The sequence below is a fragment of the Rattus rattus genome, chromosome 6 (assembly GCF_011064425.1).
Source record: "Rattus rattus isolate New Zealand chromosome 6, Rrattus_CSIRO_v1, whole genome shotgun sequence".
In the NCBI taxonomy this organism is placed as follows: domain Eukaryota; kingdom Metazoa; phylum Chordata; class Mammalia; order Rodentia; family Muridae; genus Rattus; species Rattus rattus.
In genome coordinates this window covers 17,996,429-18,013,416 of record NC_046159.1, presented here as the reverse complement: position 1 = coordinate 18,013,416, position 16,988 = coordinate 17,996,429, and the positions used below count along the sequence as shown (strand labels likewise).

At 38.8% G+C, this 16,988-nt stretch overlaps 1 protein-coding gene across 1 annotated transcript; it reads left to right on the top strand.

Annotated features, from left to right (window-relative positions):
- The first annotated feature begins 4,583 nt into the window (after positions 1-4,583).
- On the top strand, positions 4,584-15,793 carry LOC116904558 (natural killer cells antigen CD94). Its single transcript, XM_032907352.1, has 8 exons — positions 4,584-4,899; positions 5,012-5,119; positions 8,388-8,476; positions 9,833-9,925; positions 10,073-10,135; positions 11,593-11,744; positions 13,866-13,969; positions 15,370-15,793. The coding sequence occupies exons 3-8, from the start codon at positions 8,470-8,472 to the stop codon at positions 15,488-15,490; spliced, it is 540 nt and encodes a 179-aa protein (XP_032763243.1). The 5' UTR covers positions 4,584-4,899; positions 5,012-5,119; positions 8,388-8,469; the 3' UTR covers positions 15,491-15,793.
- The last annotated feature ends 1,195 nt before the right edge of the window (positions 15,794-16,988 follow it).

The following is a 16,988-nucleotide window of genomic DNA, read 5'->3' as shown; positions in this document are numbered from 1 at the left end:
TCAGCTCCTTCATGCTTTGTCCTCTGTGTCTTGAATGGCCTTGGCAGTTCTACCTCTAGGTCAGTATCTCTAAAACATGATGTTTTCGTCTCTTGCATCTGAAAAAAAAAATCTGAACCTTAAAACAGCTTTTACCCCAAGAATTTTAAATAACTTCACATTTATATTTTCACAATACACTTTACTGACTTAGAATTCCACTTAAAGAGTTAGTGGGGAATATTGAGTGTAAAAGAACAGTCACTGGCATATTTTATATTGATAGCACTTTTGATGATTTGACTTTGTTGGAAAAACTGTGCCTAGATTGGGCTATGTGCCTTGCAATCCTGTATTAGATCCCTATTTCGATTTTGAAAGTGCACTTGATCTGACCGCACTGTATTATGCATGTAGCACTCCAGTGTACTCAAAATACAGAAAATGATGGACAAACGGTAATGATGAGATATTGTAAAGTGTTAAAACTAAACTTAAAATTTCTACTTACAATAGTTCTTAATTTAAGATTATGTCCCAGCTAAATTATCACTGAGTGGCATAACCATGTGGCTGACTGATAAACTCGATGATAAGAGTGCGTGGAATTCTTCTGGATCTTTCTCCAGCCTTTGCGTGCTCATTATTTCTGCCCACAGGTAATTTCACCTCTGAGTTCTCTAGAAGACAGTGAAGGGATTCATGGAAAACTGTGACTGGTATTTACAGTTTACTCAATGTTTCATGTTCATTGGGTTATCTTTGTGGTTGACACTTTTTTAAAAAAAAATCTCCCTTTTATAGGGTAAATATTATTATGGGCTCAAACATTTCCTGTGGACACAGGTTGTTAGAATCTCATTAGTGTTGTAGTTACAGTGATAATGATCAACCACAGACACAAAACAAAGCCTACTTACAGCCCCTTCTTTCTTCCCTACTATGTCTTCGGTTACTTGAACATGGCAGCATTCTACTCCAGTAGCTTTGGAAGTAGCATTTTATTTTTAAGCCAGAGCATTCCTCTTGTCAATCTCAGTCTATTTCCCCACTTCGTCACACCAAGGCTTGGACTGTTGTTTCAGGTGATGGTACTTCTGTTGTTGGAAGTATTCAGCAGTATACAGTGATATATGTCAGGCCTACCTTTTATGTTCATGGAGTGAACTGACCTATTGACTTAAGCTAGACCCAAACAGTGACTAGGATCCCATCAAAATCCAGAGAATTCCTTTACGAGATCATCGCCAAGCCTGGAGCTTCGAGTTCAGCATCTAAGAGTGCTTGCTGTGCTTCCAGAGAACCTGAACTCAGTTTCTAACGCCCAAGTCTGGAGGCTCACAATGGCTGTAGTCTCAGCCCCAGGGGAATCTAATACCTGTAGCCCTCACAAATAATTACTTTCATGTACCATATCCCCACATGTTTTAAAACATAATAAAATTAAATTTTTTTATGGAGTCAGATTTCAAATTCATTGTAGTTATTAATGGCCATTGTCCTGAAGCAGGCATGTCAGAAGATACTTGTAGTCTCAGCACTTAGGTTAAGACAGAAGAATTAACTCCTGGACTTCATAGTGAGCTCCAGGAAAGCTTGTGATACAGTGAGACCCTATCTAAAAACAAAGAAACATGTAAATTGACACTGTCCAAATGAAAGGTTAGTTTCCTAAGGCTTCATGCTGAGCTCTACAGGTGGCCTCCCTGATTCTTTTTTTTTTTAATCTTTATTAACTTGAGTATTTCTTATTTACATTTCGATTATTATTCCCCTTCCCGGTTTTCAGGCCAACATCCCCCTAACTCCTCCCCTCCCCTTCTATATGGGCTTCCCTTCCCCATCCTCCCCCCATTACCACCCTCCCGCCAACAATCACGTTCACTGGGGGTTCAGTCTTGGCAGAACCAAGGGCTTCCCCCTTCCACTGGTGCTCTTACTAGGATATTCATTGCTACCTATGAGGTCAGAGTCCAGGGTCAGTCCATGTATAGTCTTTGGGTAGTGGTTTAGTCCCTGGAAGCTCTGGTTGGTTGGCATTGTTGTTCATATGAGGTCTGGAGCCCCTTCAAGCTCTTCCAGTCCTTTCTCTGATTCCTTCAAAGGGGGTCCCGTTCTCAGTTCAGTGGATTGCTGCTGGCATTCGCCTATGTATTTGCTGTATTCTGGCTGTGTCTCTCAGGAGAGATCTACATCCGGTACCTGTCGGCCTGCACTTCTTTGCTTCATGCATCTTATCTAATTCGGTGGCTCTATATGTATGGGCCACATGTGGGGCAGGCTCTGAATGTGTGTTCCTTCTGCCTCTGTTCTAAACTTTGCCTCCCTATTCCCTCGCAAGGGTATTCTTGTTCCCCCCCTTTTTTTTTATTATTAACTTGAGTATTTCTTATATACATTTCGAGTGTTATTCCCTTTTACGGTTTCTGGGCAAACATCCCCTCCCTCTCCCCCCTTCCTTTATAGGTGTTCCCTCCCCACCCCTCCCACAATTGCCGCCTCCCCCCAACAGTCTAGTTCACTGGGGGTTCAGTCTTAGCAGGACCCAGGGCTTCCCTTCCACTGGTGCTCTTACTAGGATATTCATTGCTACCTATGAGGTCAGAGTCCAGGGTCAGTCCATGTATAGTCTTTAGGTAGTGGCTTAGTCCCTGGGAAGCTCTGGTTGCTTGGCATTGTTGTACATATGGGGTCTCAGCCCTTCAAGCTCTTCCAGTTCTTTCTCTGATTCCTTCAACGGGGGTCCTATTCTCAGTTCAGTGGTTTGCTGCTGGCATTCGCCTCTGTATTTGCTGTATTCTGGCTGTGTCTCTCAGGAGCGATCTACATCCGGCTCCTGTCGGTCTGCACTTCTTTGCTTCATCCATCTTGTCTAATTGGGTGGCTTTATATATATGGGCCACATGTGGGGCAGGCTCTGAATGGGTGTTCCTTCAGTCTCTGTTTTAATCTTTGCTTCTCTCTTCCCTGCCAAGGGTATTCTTGTTCCCCTTTTAAAGAAGGAGTGAAGCATTCCCATTTTGATCATCCGTCTTGAGTTTCATTTGTTCTAGGCATCTAGGGTAATTCAAGCATTTGGGCTAATAGCCACTTATCAATGAGTGCATACCATGTATGTCTTTCTGTGATTGGGTTAGCTCACTCCAGGATGATATTTTTCCAGTTCCAAACCATTTGCCTACGGATTTCATAAAAGTCGTTGTTTTTGATAGCTGAGTAATATTCCATTGTGTAGATGTACCACATTTTCTGTATCCATTCCTCTGTTGAAGGGCATCTGGTTCTTTCCAGCTTCTGGCTATTATAAATAAGGCTGCTATGAACATAGTGGAGCACGTGTCTTTTTATATGTTGGGGCATCTTTTGGGTATATGCCCAAGAGAGGTATAGCTGGATCCTCAGGCAGTTCAATGTCCAATTTTCTGAGGATCCTCCAGACTGATTTCCAGAATGGTTGTACCAGTCTGCAATCCCACCAACAATGGAGGAGTGTTCCTCTTTCTCCACATCCTTGCCAGCATTTGCTGTCACCTGAGTTTTTGATCTTAGCCATTCTCACTGGTGTGAGGTGAAATGTCAGGGTTGTTTTGATTTGCATTTCCCTTATGACTAAAGATGTTGAACATTTCTTTAGGTGTTTCTCAGCCATTAGGCATTCCTCAGCTGTGAATTCTTTGTTTAGCTCTGAACCCCATCTTTTAATAGGGCTATTTGTTTCCCTTGTTCCCCTTTTAAAGAAGGAGTGAAGCATTCTCATTTTGGTCATCCTTCTTGAGTTTCATGTGTTCTGTGCATCTAGGGTAATTCAAGCATTTGGGCTAATATTCACTTATCAATGAGTGCATAACATGTGTGTTACCTCACTCAGGTAACCAACATTTTCCAGTTCCATCCATTTGCCCATGAATTTCATAAAGTCATTGTTTTTGATAATTGAATAATATTCCATTGTGTAGATGTACCACATTTTCTGTATCCATTCCTCTGTTGAAGGGCATCTGGGTTCTTTCCAGCTTCTGGCTATTATAAATAAGGCTGCGATGAACATAGTGGAGCACGTGTCTTTTTTATATGTTGGGGCATCTTTTGGGTATATGCCCAAGAGAGGTATAGCTGGATCCTCAGGCAGTTCAATGTCCAATTTTCTGAGGAACCTCCAGACTGATTTCCAGAATGGTTGTACCAGTCTGCAATCCCACCAACAATGGAGGAGTGTTCCTCTTTCTCCACATCCTCGCCAGCATCTGCTGTCACCTGAGTTTTTGATCTTAGCCATTCTCACTGGTGTGAGGTGAAATGTCAGGGTTGTTTTGATTTGCATTTCCTTATGACTAAAGATGTTGAACATTTCTTTAGGTGTTTCTCAGCCATTCGGCATTCCTCAGCTGTGAATTCTTTGTTTAGCTCTGAACCCCATTTTTTAATAGGTTTATTTGTCTCCCTGCAGTCTAACTTCTTGAGTTCTTTGTATATTTTGGATATAAGCCCTCTATCTGGCCTCCCTGATTCTTAGTCTCTGTCTGGGTACTGATGTGCCTTTTGCTCTTAGTTTGGGAATCTTTGTACTTGCCACATTCCACTTTTCTTCTATACAGTGTTCCTTAGCAGACAGTGACCTGCTTAACAAGCTAGAAGATCTGCTGAAAGGCAGAAACAGCCTCAGTGCTATGGCACTGATACTCATTCCATATAAATGCTTGAGCCTTGGATGTCAAGAACTGACCAATCTGTCAATCCTGCTGTGATATTTCAGAATGAGGACCCAAGGGCACACCAAACGCCCCACAGTTAAACTATTTTCAGTTACACAAGAGGTGAAGAGACACAGCTATTTCAGGAAGCTCTCACATTTGCTTAGATGGCCTCTGTGGTGGACTAACTTAAGAGTTAGGAGTATACATTTGAGACTGAAATTATAAAGTAAGTTGTATGTGCTGTTTGACTTTGCCTTTATAAACATCTTTATATCCAAAACAATCAAAGAGAATGTGAATATGTTTGTCTAAGTTATCATTATGTCATATTAATCTAGACACTTCCATGAAGAAATCACTCTTGGATAAAATAGTTACCCAGACAGCTCGGCGCTCAGAAGGAATTTCAACATCCCACAGTAGTATGACATCACTTCTCTTCCAAGGTAAGTAAAGTGTAACTGAACAAGATGTGTGCTGCTGCTTCTGTTTTCTTAATTATCTGTTTAGCTCCTCATGAGATGTGGGTTTCTTGATACTTTTAATTTATCATGAACATGGAAAGCTGTGACGTGTCTGGTTAATATACATGACTAAATCTGCAAACAGTTTTGATACTGTAAAATGATATTTATTGCATTTGTTAAAAATAAGACAAGAACAAGCGCCCCAACTATGACTGCAAAATTAATACACAGCATATCAGAGGGCAAGTCAAACTTGGTATTGAATTAGAGCAGCAAGCACTTCTACTCTGTAAATACTTCCTTGCCTGGATGGCAGGTACTTGGTGGTCGTTTCTAAAAGGCTTTAAAGAAGCGCAGAGATCGGTCATGAAAGAACAGTTTTAGTAGATTCTTTGAAATGGTCTATGGCAGGGATGAATGACTTGATGCTTAATTAAAATCATATTAGAATCTTAAACTCCAGGAAGAATGCTTAGAGAAAGGAAGAATTCCTTGTTTCTGGGTGCATTCATATGGTGTTCTTTACATATAGATACCATTGAGGATAAACATTTTTCTATCAGTAAAATAGTGGAATGCTGAAATAGTTCATTAAAAGACACAGTCATATACAAATATATATGCATATGTATATATATCCACATTCATGTACATGTATATTAAAATGAGACATACAAGTCAAACACTAAATTGACATAAAATATATTAAATTCTCCTCCATTGAACCAAACAATTCACACAAAAGTTGGTCAACCTTGGCAAATTTCTACATTTATCCTGACTTTCCACAATTAAACCATACTTTAGATTAACAAACTATGTAGTAATAATTATTTTTTATACAAACAAATATATTATATGGTCATGATTGCAAAATGTACACACTGTGTGTGGTTTTGTACATATGTGCACACATCGACATCTTGAGATGATTGTTACGATCCATTCCTTCTGTTCTGAGTGATTCAGAAGCTCCAGGCCTGAAAGTGGGACTCACAGCCATGACGTTCAAGCCACCCAGAATTTCTGATTCACTGACCACAGGAAGTGTCTATTTAGCCCACTCAGGTGTAAAGCAGAGGAAGGAGTTCATGGATGACTTGTATATAGACAGGAGGAAGCTTGCATAGTTTTCTTTCAGGCATGTGTCTTTTAAAAACAGGAAAACTAATCTATAGCATTAGAAATCAATAGATGCTAAAATACAGAAAGAAGAAGGAAGTGACTAGACAGAAAAAATGGAGATTGAATTTTGAAAATGTTTTGTTTCTTGGTTTGTAGGCAAGAGAAGGGGAAATTTTCAGAAAAAGGAATATGATTTGATAAATTTATGACTAATAAAAGTAGATAGAAACATATTTTGAAAGATACCAATATTTCTGTGAGAATGCAATGGTCTTAGTCATCAATAAAACACATTTATTCAATTTTCTTAGTCTTTCCTATTTCAATACACATGTATATAAATATATTAGTTGAGACTGACTGAGTTCTCACCTCTGTTTTCCACATACTAAATTAATAGGTATGTGCCATTGTGCCTGGCAAGAAATGACACTCTGTTTAATTTGAAAACTAACACAGTCCAATGAAAATATGTAATATGTAGGAAGTTTAACAAGAAAAACCTACTAGAGTTTATGAGGCTTTTCATGATCATGTTTATAAGAGACTTGATGGCAGGCCAGAACCTTCCTTTTCAGGAAGCCTCCACAATGGAGTGTGCTTTGCAGCCTAGTGCACAATGGGAAGGCACAGTCTCTACAAGCGCTGAAATAAAAATAAATATCTCCTTTGGAATGCTTCTTACCAAGCCTTTCTACAGTCTTAGGTGTACATGTCTAGTTATAGAAGACACTCCATTGCTCACATCTTCGCTGGGCATTAATTTCCCTTTCTCTGATCTTTCCTCAAGTTTCAAAGACAGAAATTAAAGTCACTACTTGTTTCGAACAAGTTCTCTTTTTTCAAAGGGCAGTAGACATAAGACCAGGGGAAGGAGAGGGAAGAGATGAGCACTGAGAGAATGCGTTATTGTCTGAAACAGATCCAGTGAAACTCAATATCCCACTGAGTATTCTGTAAGTCACGAGATGCTCAACATACTACATTCTCTGGTCTCAATGCCAGCATTGCTCAACCGTATCAGATTCTGATATAGGTCCATAAAGGTCAGCGTGGTGATAATTAGTCAGTACTCCCATGTGCGGGAACATTAAGGTTCCCAGCAGTTTTAAGAGAAAAAAAGTAAAGAGTATATATAGAGGGGTCTGGACAGTATTTGGCCAAAGTTTATCAGATATTGAAGAGAAATGATTGGAGAAGAAAAACTCTTGTGTTGAGTGGAGTTGAGTAGGAGGGATGGCAAGGTGTGAAAACAATTCAGTTACTTGTATACAAAATGGGAGCAAAACCAAGCAGAGTTGGTAGTTTAGAGAGAATTAAAGGACAGGTTAAAAGTATGTATTGGGGAGAGAGAGGGTGGGAAGAGAGAGGGTGGGGAGAGGGAGAGCGATGTGGGAGGAAAGAAAAGTGAGACAACACAATAACACTGAATATTGCTTCCATTCTTTCTGGGTCTTGCCTGCTGTGGTTGGGTTCAGGGATCAGGAACTAGAAACACAGAACAAGTCATGGACATTCCAACCAGTCTGTGCTAAAGGTGGGAAATGTTAACCCAGGACATGCAAATTCAAAGAGGTGCTCAGTTTGGGATAAATCCCATGTATGCTTTGGTAAAAGACTGGGCATCAAGTTTAAGAAACCTTAGTCAAATCAGCACTACTATGCCTCAGTTTCCCCACTATCGAATTTGGTATTTTCTTTATTAAGCCACCCAAAGCACGTAGTTTAACAGATAATATATGATTTAAAATGTGCTTAACACAAAGTAAATAAGGGCTTTTATTATAAAGGTGGAAATTCTGTGTGGGATTTTATGATACTAAGTGAATTTACCATAGTTTATACACCTTGATTTTATTTTCTAAATTGCTCTTAGGGACAACTTTGATATCTGTACATTGAAAACAATCTCTGCCTAACCTTATTTTGCTGTAGTGTTTTGTGGCAAAATGAAAAGAATGAATTTCCTCTGTGCAGGGCTTCCTGGGTCTTGTTCAAAGCTTGTGGTCTTTCTTCTGCTCATTCCTACACTGCGTCCGTGTGCCACCAATAGATGATTTGATAGCATCACCACAACACACAATGTTTCTTCCTCTTTTAATGCTTACTGTCTCCTCCTTAGCTTCCTGCTCAGATCCGTGATCCACACTGTTCTTTACAAAGCACAAACACATCTCTGCACCGTCCTTGGAACATCACTTCTCATGGCAGGTACGTGTGCCCCTGTCAGCAGATGTAATAGTAACGATAAAATAATAACCAGGAAGGATGCCTCATGGATGAACTAGTTTCAAGACAGTTTTAAAAAAATAAAACAGAAAGTACATAATCAGCAGTAGATATTTTTAGACTTTCCATGCTTTGATGCTTTCTGTGTTCACTGTTTTCTCAATTCTGTGTTTTGAAACTCGAACATGATTTTATGAATCCTTTTGTAAACCTTTCCTAACTGAGTTAGGAAGTGTTGTCTATTAGGCATGATGTTAAATTCAGAATAAAACAGAAATGAAATCGATGAACTCACACCATATTTCTAACACAGGAATAAAAATGGCCGAATAATAAGGACACTTACAAGTTTATAAATTTTCTTTCTGTGTTGTGGCATTGCAAAATCACTCAGGTTCACTGATCTTGTGTACTGTTGTTAGTGGTAGAGCTATTTTTTGACAGTGTTATGTTACTAATACAGATTCTTCTAATACTGAAATATCTTAGCGAGTGATTTTGAATATGACCTAACATAATGTTGAGAAAACAGAAATTCAAAGGCTGGCTTTGTGTCATGATTCAAGGTGCTGAGAACTGAACACAGATCCTCAATGAAACAGAAAGTAAAAGGCTGGCTTTGTGTCATATTTCAAGGTGCCATGAACTAAATCTAGATCCTCAATCCGTACTTGGTATGGAACCTCCCACCAGATCAGGTCTAGAGGGTGCCCCTTTATTTTCCTGCAGGACTCAACAAGCCACCAGTCAAAACATGGTCTGCAATCAAAGGGAACATATTCCGTGATACTAGTCTCCTGACAAGGACGGAATATGATAAATAACAGACTCTAGGTCTTGACAATATTTTGCTTGATTTCGAGTGGGCACTTACTAACTTTACACCTTAAGAAAATAGCATTGTGATTGACTCCTTTTTTATCATCTAGTACAGAATTTTTTTATTCATGCCATTCTTGAGAGAAAACAATGCCAGTTAAGCAAGCCCACCAAGCATCATGACCAAGCATCATGACCGCTTGTGGATCTATTCTAACTGTAGAGATAAGTCTCACTGCAGATCTAAAGAGTGAGTAGTAAACGATTCTAATGAGGTGGAGAGTGTGTATGAATAACCTCATCAAAGAACAAGGCACACCACTTCAAAAGATTGCTAATGGGTGGTGTTCTGGAGGAACGTATTCGTTCTCCAGTGAAACACTGGAGAGCCGTCTATGCTACCGCAGGAAGAAGTCTTCGGGTTCATTCTTACTGATTTCTGTTCTTAAGAACGTCATCTTCTGTGTTTGTATTTTAATCTGTTAGTCATTAATCGATGTGTCTGTTATTTTTCTATAGTTTCTAGGATCACTCGATGGAGGTTGATGTCCGTGTTCTTTGGAATAAAATGTCTTTTCTTGATAGTTGCTTTGGGAGTTTTGGTGAAAAATTGTAAGTGTTTCTAAGGCAAGTCTATAGAAAAAAATTTCAACATTGTGATGAAATAATTTAATAATAAACATTTAATTTCTCTAATGTGCAATATTTTATTTCACAAATACATGTCAAACTAAGCAAATCTATAATAATTTCTTATAGCATTTACTATACAGAACATTCAATCGACACCTTCTCCAACCCCGATAGTAGAATTCCAGAAAGGTAGGTTTTATTTCATTTTTTTTCATGTACAGTAGCATGGTTTCACCGAGTAAAATGGTCTCATTTTATTGATCTGTAGTAAAAAATAAATAAAATTACATCGAGTCATGCATGTAAACCAGTTTAAGAGATACTTTATGTGAACACTACATAGAGCAGAGGCTCACTTTTTCCTCAGAATTTTAGAAGTTTTGGTAGGGGTCATCTGGGCCTGTCATTCTTGCACCTAAACTGAAACATTGTGTCATGGTGGAAGCTTGTGTGGGTACAGAGCCACTCATGTCCTGGTAGCTAGAAACCAAAAGAGAGGAAGGAGAAAATGAAGTGGAGAGTTTCCGTTCTTTATGGAAGAGCCTCCCTGAGTACTCTGAAAAGAACCACTGTATTTTTCATTTAAAAGGTGGCTTGGCTGCCTCATCACAAGTTGGATGTGAATGGGTCCAAAGTCAAGTCATAATTTTCACGAAAAGGGAAGATATTAGTCTGAAGTAGTACATACACGTTTCTTTCTTAATGAGTGTTCACGGAAAGCTAAGTGACAATGTACATTACAGACAAATATTATTTTGTATTTGCTAACAACCTATGCTTTCATACTCTTTCCTTTCTTCTGCTTCTATAATTCAGAATACAGTGTAGACATCTGTAATAATAGACCTTACTCATAAAGGATAGGGTCAAACTATTTTAATATTTTTTTTCAAATGCTCCTCAAGCTTATAGCCTTCTGATCACACAGTTAATTTTTATCTTATGCCAACTTTAGTGCCATTTATGTGATAAAGATTTGAGTGCCTACTATGTGTCATGATGTTTATTACCAAGGAAGAGAGGTGCTGAGGATACGCTGTCACCCCTAACCTGTCAATCAGACTATTGGCTTATGTATTGGCTTACACATACTCATTTTTATTTTATTTATTTTATTTTTTTAAAATTTTTTATCTTTATTAACTTGAGTATTTCTTATTTACATTTCGATTGTTATTCCCCTTCCCAGTTTCTGGGCCAACATCCCCCTAACCCCTCCCCCTCTCCAAAGAAAATATCTGAACACATAAAAATTCTTTTAAAGTACTGTGTACCTTTGTTTAACTCAAGGAATTGGAAGAGTGCCATCCCTGTGAGTCTTTTTCTTCTAGTTACTCTTACATTCACAGCCATCCTCCGCTGTGGGTTCATTCTCAAAGCTGTTCTTCTGACTCCGGTCCCGTCCTGTTCTCTGCTATAGGGCAAATTTCTTTTCTCTTCTCATCTAGCTATAACACAACATAATGAAGGATTGAGAATGTTGTCATTCTGAATCTGTCTTTAGGATACCCTTTCCACGAGAGGAGTAGTGTTTGGATGAATAGTGCTGTAATGTGACATGTATAACACGCTCTGAAGGATTGGCTGCATAAAAAAAGAAATGAATAGTGAACAGCTAATCTTTGATGATGTGCTTTTTCTATTAGTTTCTAAATGCTGTGCTTGCCTGGAAAAGTGGATTGGGCATCAATGCAGTTGTTACTTTATTTCCAAAGAAGCAAAGTCCTGGAAAGGAAGCAGAGAGTTTTGTGCTTCTCAGAATTCCAGTCTTCTTCAGCTCCAAACCAGAAATGAATTGGCAAGTAGTTCATTGTTTATCACATTCTTTCTCACTTACGAATATGAGCTACCTGACTAAACTGACCACTCTCACCTAAGTCTTTATTACCAGGTAGACAAGGTTGGTTCTGCCTGAGCTCATGATCATCAGTTTGATATGCCTTAAAATATACACTAGAAAACCTACAAAAAGTCTTCAATGATTTGTATTATAGGGGTTAATATTTTAATAGATTAGGAGCTAATGTGCAAACACCCCAACTTTTCCAGAATTAGTAGACTAATATTTTTAACTGTTTCAAAAGGATACAAAGAGGAACTTTTATTTATTTATGAACATTTCAAATGTTATTCCATTTCCTGGTTTCCTGGCTATAAGTCCCCCTATCCCATCCCCCTCCCCTTCTTCTGTAAGGCTGTTCCCCCTGCCCCCATTCTTCTACAGTGGGGGTTCCAGCCTTGGTAGAACCAAGGGCTTCTCCTTCCATTGGTGCCCAACAAGGTCATCCTCTGCTACATATGTAGCTGGAGTCATGAGTCTGTCCATATATAGTCTTTCGGTAGTGGTTTAGTCCCTGGGAGCTCTGGTTGGTTGGTATTGTTGTTCTTATGGGGTTGCAAGATCCTTCAGCTCCTTCAATCCTTTCTCTAATTCCTCCAATGGGGGTCTGTTCTCAGTTCAATGGTTTGCTGCTAGCATTCACCTCTGTATTTGAAATGCTCTGGCTGTGCCTCTCAGGAGCCAGCTATATCAGGCTCCTGTCAGCATGTACTTCTTAGCTTCATCAATATTATCTAGTTTTGGTGTCTGTCTGTATATATGCTGTATATCCATGTGGGGCAGGTTCGGAATGGCCGTTCCTTCAGTCTCTACTCCAAACTTTGTCTCCATATCCCCTCCTATGAATATTTTTGTTCCCCCTTTTAAGAAGGACTGAAGCATCTGCACTTTGGTCATTCTTTTTCTTGAGCTTCATGTTGTCTGTGGATTGTATCTTGGGTAATTCGAGCTTTTGGGCTAATATCCACTTATCAGTGTGTGCATACCATGTGTGTATTTCTGTGATTGTGTTACCTCATTCAGGATGATATCTTCTAGTTGCACCCATTTGCCTATGAATTTCATGAAGTCATTGGTTTTGACAGCTGAGTAGTACTCTGTTGTGTACCACATTTTCTGTATCCATTCCTCCGTTGAAGGACATCTGGGTTCTTTTCAGCTTCTGGTAATTATAAATAAGGCTGTTAAGAACATAGTGGAGCATGTGTCTTCATTGCATGTTGGAGCATCTTTTGGGTGTATATGCCCAGGAGAGGTATAGCTGGGTCCAGTGCAATGTCCAGTTTTCTGAGGAGCGTCCAGACTGATTTCCAGAGTGGTTGTGCCAGTTTGCAATCCCACCAACAGTGAAAGAGTGCTCAAGAGGATCTTTTAACCATGATGTATTGGAGCAGAATACACAACCTCATGCATATGCTATATGGCTTTTTGCTATCTTTCTGGAGTGTAATGTAAAACCAGTAATGGATTATATGATCATAAAGTTATTCAAATATTTTCTGTTATTATTGTGTGTTATAGGAATTGAACCTAGGAACTGAGGCATGTCAGGCAAACACTCTACCATTTTTTTAAATTTACTATGTGCTTTGAGACAGAGGCAGGTATCCCTGGCTTTCCTTTAAGCTCCTTTTATAGTCTCCAAAATGAGCCTTGGCTTCAGCCTTCTAAGTGCCAGGGATTGTAGGCTTGTACCACCAGACTCATCTTGGAAATAACTCAGTTCTTACAATGAAATTCTCAAGTCTGTGCTCTGCTCAGGTTGAAGAGGTTACAAGATGCTGTCACTGGGCTCACATTAGATCTTTGATCCCACAAAGGAACTATAACACAGGATGAAAGTCTCATCCTCTTTAGGATAATTTTCATCTTCCAAGAAGCAAGATTTTGTAGTTTTTTTCTACATTAGTGAATGGCCTCATAACTGAAAACTTTAAGGCCTGTCATAATGCCTCCCCAAATCAGAAATTCAGAATGATTTCAACTCATATCTGAATCTTATTCTAAATGCTTTTAAAGTATGTTGATCTCAGAGCATATTCAAATTTGATTAACTTGTTTTTTTCTATCTCTAAGTAGAGTTTTATGAGCTCCAGTCAAACCTTTTTCTGGATTGGAATCCACTATAATGAAGAAAGAAGTGCCTGGCTATGGGAGGATGGCACATTTCCCTCAAAAGATTTGTAAGTTTCTGGTTATTGAGGATTTTTAGGGTATGTTTTGTGAATTTATCCTAGCTATGGTTACTGAAAACTCACAGTCAGAGACTCAGAAATACAAATATCTTGTGTGGAGCATGAGAATATATACAATCCTAAGGGAACAGCAGACAGCTGTCACTGCTCTACCCATAACATTCAAGTTTATTCTCAGGGGATATGAACATTGAGGGCCTGATATCATCGGAGAATTTTAGTCTTTTCCTTACTGTAACATAATAGGAACATCATATGTGTCTATGAATGCTCAAGTGCTCTTCAAAACAGGCAAGCCCAGAGAACACAGCACATACATTTTTGTTGCTTTGGTGGGTCCCATTTTTTTTTACTATCTTCAAATATTCAGCAGTTATTTTCCGTAAAAATGTTATCCTTGGATCTCATTCACAAACATGAGATCTAGAGACTCATATCATGACAAAGTTTGTGTTTATGCCCTTTCCCCCTAGATTAGGTGAACTCACCAATGTATATCTACGCACATATATACATATGTCTGTATTATACATAATAGATTTTCTTTTATACAGTGTAATCTGATAACAGCTTTCCTTCTCCTAACTCCTCCCAGATTCTTACCCCTTCAAATACCTATACAAGTTACAGTTAAGGGCAGCCCCTATTATGCCCAGCAGTAGTTGACAAATAAGCAAGTTTGATGACATTTTTGTAGGGTGTTTTGTTTTGTTTTGAATGCTTTCTTAGGGCACTTTTTCTTTAATCTTTTAGATATTATGCTTTCCAACGTTGTTTTTATGGGTTTTCTGTGTCTATTAATGTGTACACCTCAGCATCTGCATACATTTCTTGGGCTTTTACTCTGGTTCTTTTATTTTTGCTTGTTTCTTTGTTTGTTTTGTCCAACTCATATTCTTAACCAAACAGAAGACCAACATATGGTCAAACCATTTCTGGCAAGGCATAGTAGTACATACCTTTAATCCCTACACTGTACTGGCAGAGGCAGGCATATTTCTTTGAGTTTGAAGCAGTCCTGGTCTACCTAGTGAGATTCAGGTCAGCCAACACTGGCTACCGAGACTTTATCTCAAAAAGCAAAACTAACAACTCAACGATTTCTGACAGAGTGGAACAGTCTGCAAATAAACGCATAGCAAAACCACACCTAGAATCACATTCTGTGGTGTTAGTGCTAGGGGCCAGTGAGAGAGAGTAATTGAGTTTCATGTTGCATTTCAGAAGTGTGAAAGTTGAGGCTGAAAGGCAACCAAAGAAGACCAAACAAAATCTCAAGCCACTCAGTAAATGTTTCCCTCAAGTGGTTTCCCACATTCTGAGTTAGTAAAAATAACTGTAAACATCCTTCTGTTTTACTTATGTTAACATTTTCTTCTTTGTTACAGATTTCCAGAGTTCTCAAAGTTCAGGCAAGACCACTGCATTGCTTATAGTCTAAGCAGAGAAATTTCTTCTGAATCCTGTGAAAATAAAAACCGTTTTATCTGTAAGCAACTGCCTACTTAAATGTTTCTTAAGGCAAAAGATATGAACAAGAAAGGTCCAGGGTTACTAAAAATAGTAACAGCTCTCAGTGTTACTACGTTTTTATCTTGCATCTGCAGGAATTTTGTTCACTAACATATCATTTTCATACATTTGAACCTAAGTAATTTATGCTTGATTACTTTTTCACACTTGTTTATAAAATTCAGATGAATAAAAATAGAGATTTTATAAATATTTTGATTTAGGAAATATAATTTTATTCACATATTTCTGTAAAGTTTTCTTGGAAACATTAAATAAAATTTATTCCAAACCAAGTCATACATATCCCTGTGGTTTCAGTGTTTGTATCTGGCAATGAGTTTGAGGGACATGATCACTTCACAACAGTAATTCCAGTCAATTATGAGCACAGGGGCAAGTCTTTTCATCTCTTGGTATCTTCTTCATTTTTCCTTCAGTATTTCAAGGTTTTCATTTTAGAAGCCTTATATACCTTGGTCAGCTAGTTTTTTTGTTAAATATTGTGAAAAGATTTGTATTCCTAATTTCATTTTCCATACACTCTTTAAGAATATTTAGAAAAGCTACTGATTATTTTGTTGATTTTGTGTCCTGATGTACACTGAAGGTGCTTGTCCTATTCAAATTTTTTTTGATAATGTTGTTATGATCTTTTACATATGGAAACATACCTTCTGCAGATGGATGTGGTTTGATTTATTCTTTTTCTAAGTGTATATCTTTTATTTTCCCTGAACAATGTTTATGATTTCAAGCACTATAGAAGGAGGTACGAAGTAATCACTGGCAGGAAGAGAAGAGGGGGAAGGAAAAAGGGAGAAGCAGGATCAAGTATTAGAAAAGACAGGAGAGAAGTACATAGAACCAGGAAACCAAATAGAAATATGTAGCAGTGCGAGATGGGGAACTGACAGTAGTCACTAGAAAGTCCCAGACACCAGGGAAGCAAGAGGCTCCCAGGACTCAACTGGAATGACTTTAGGCAAAATAAACAACAGAGGGGAGATAGAACTTGTGGAGACCACCTTCAGTAGATAGGCATGGCTCCCAGTTGAGGGATGGGAACACCCACCCATCTCAAAATTGCTAACCTAGAAATGTTCTTGTCTAAAGGAAAGACAAGGACTGGAACAGAGACTGAAGTAAAGTCCATCCTCACCTAGGGATCCATCCCATCTGCAGACACCAAACCATGACACTATTGCTGATGCCAAGAAGCTATTGCTGACAGGAGCCTGGTATGGCTGTTCCCTGAGAAGTTCTACCAGCACCCGACCAATACAAATGCAGATACTCAAGGCAACCATCAGACTGAGCCTGGGGACCCCAATGGAAGACCTAGGGGAAGGACTGAAGGAGCTGAGGGGGTTTGCAACCCTATGGGAATAACAATATCAACTAAGCAGATCATCCTGAGCTCCCAGAGACTAAACCACCAACCAAAGATTACACATGGAGGGTTCCATGGCTCCATATACACATGTAGCAGAGG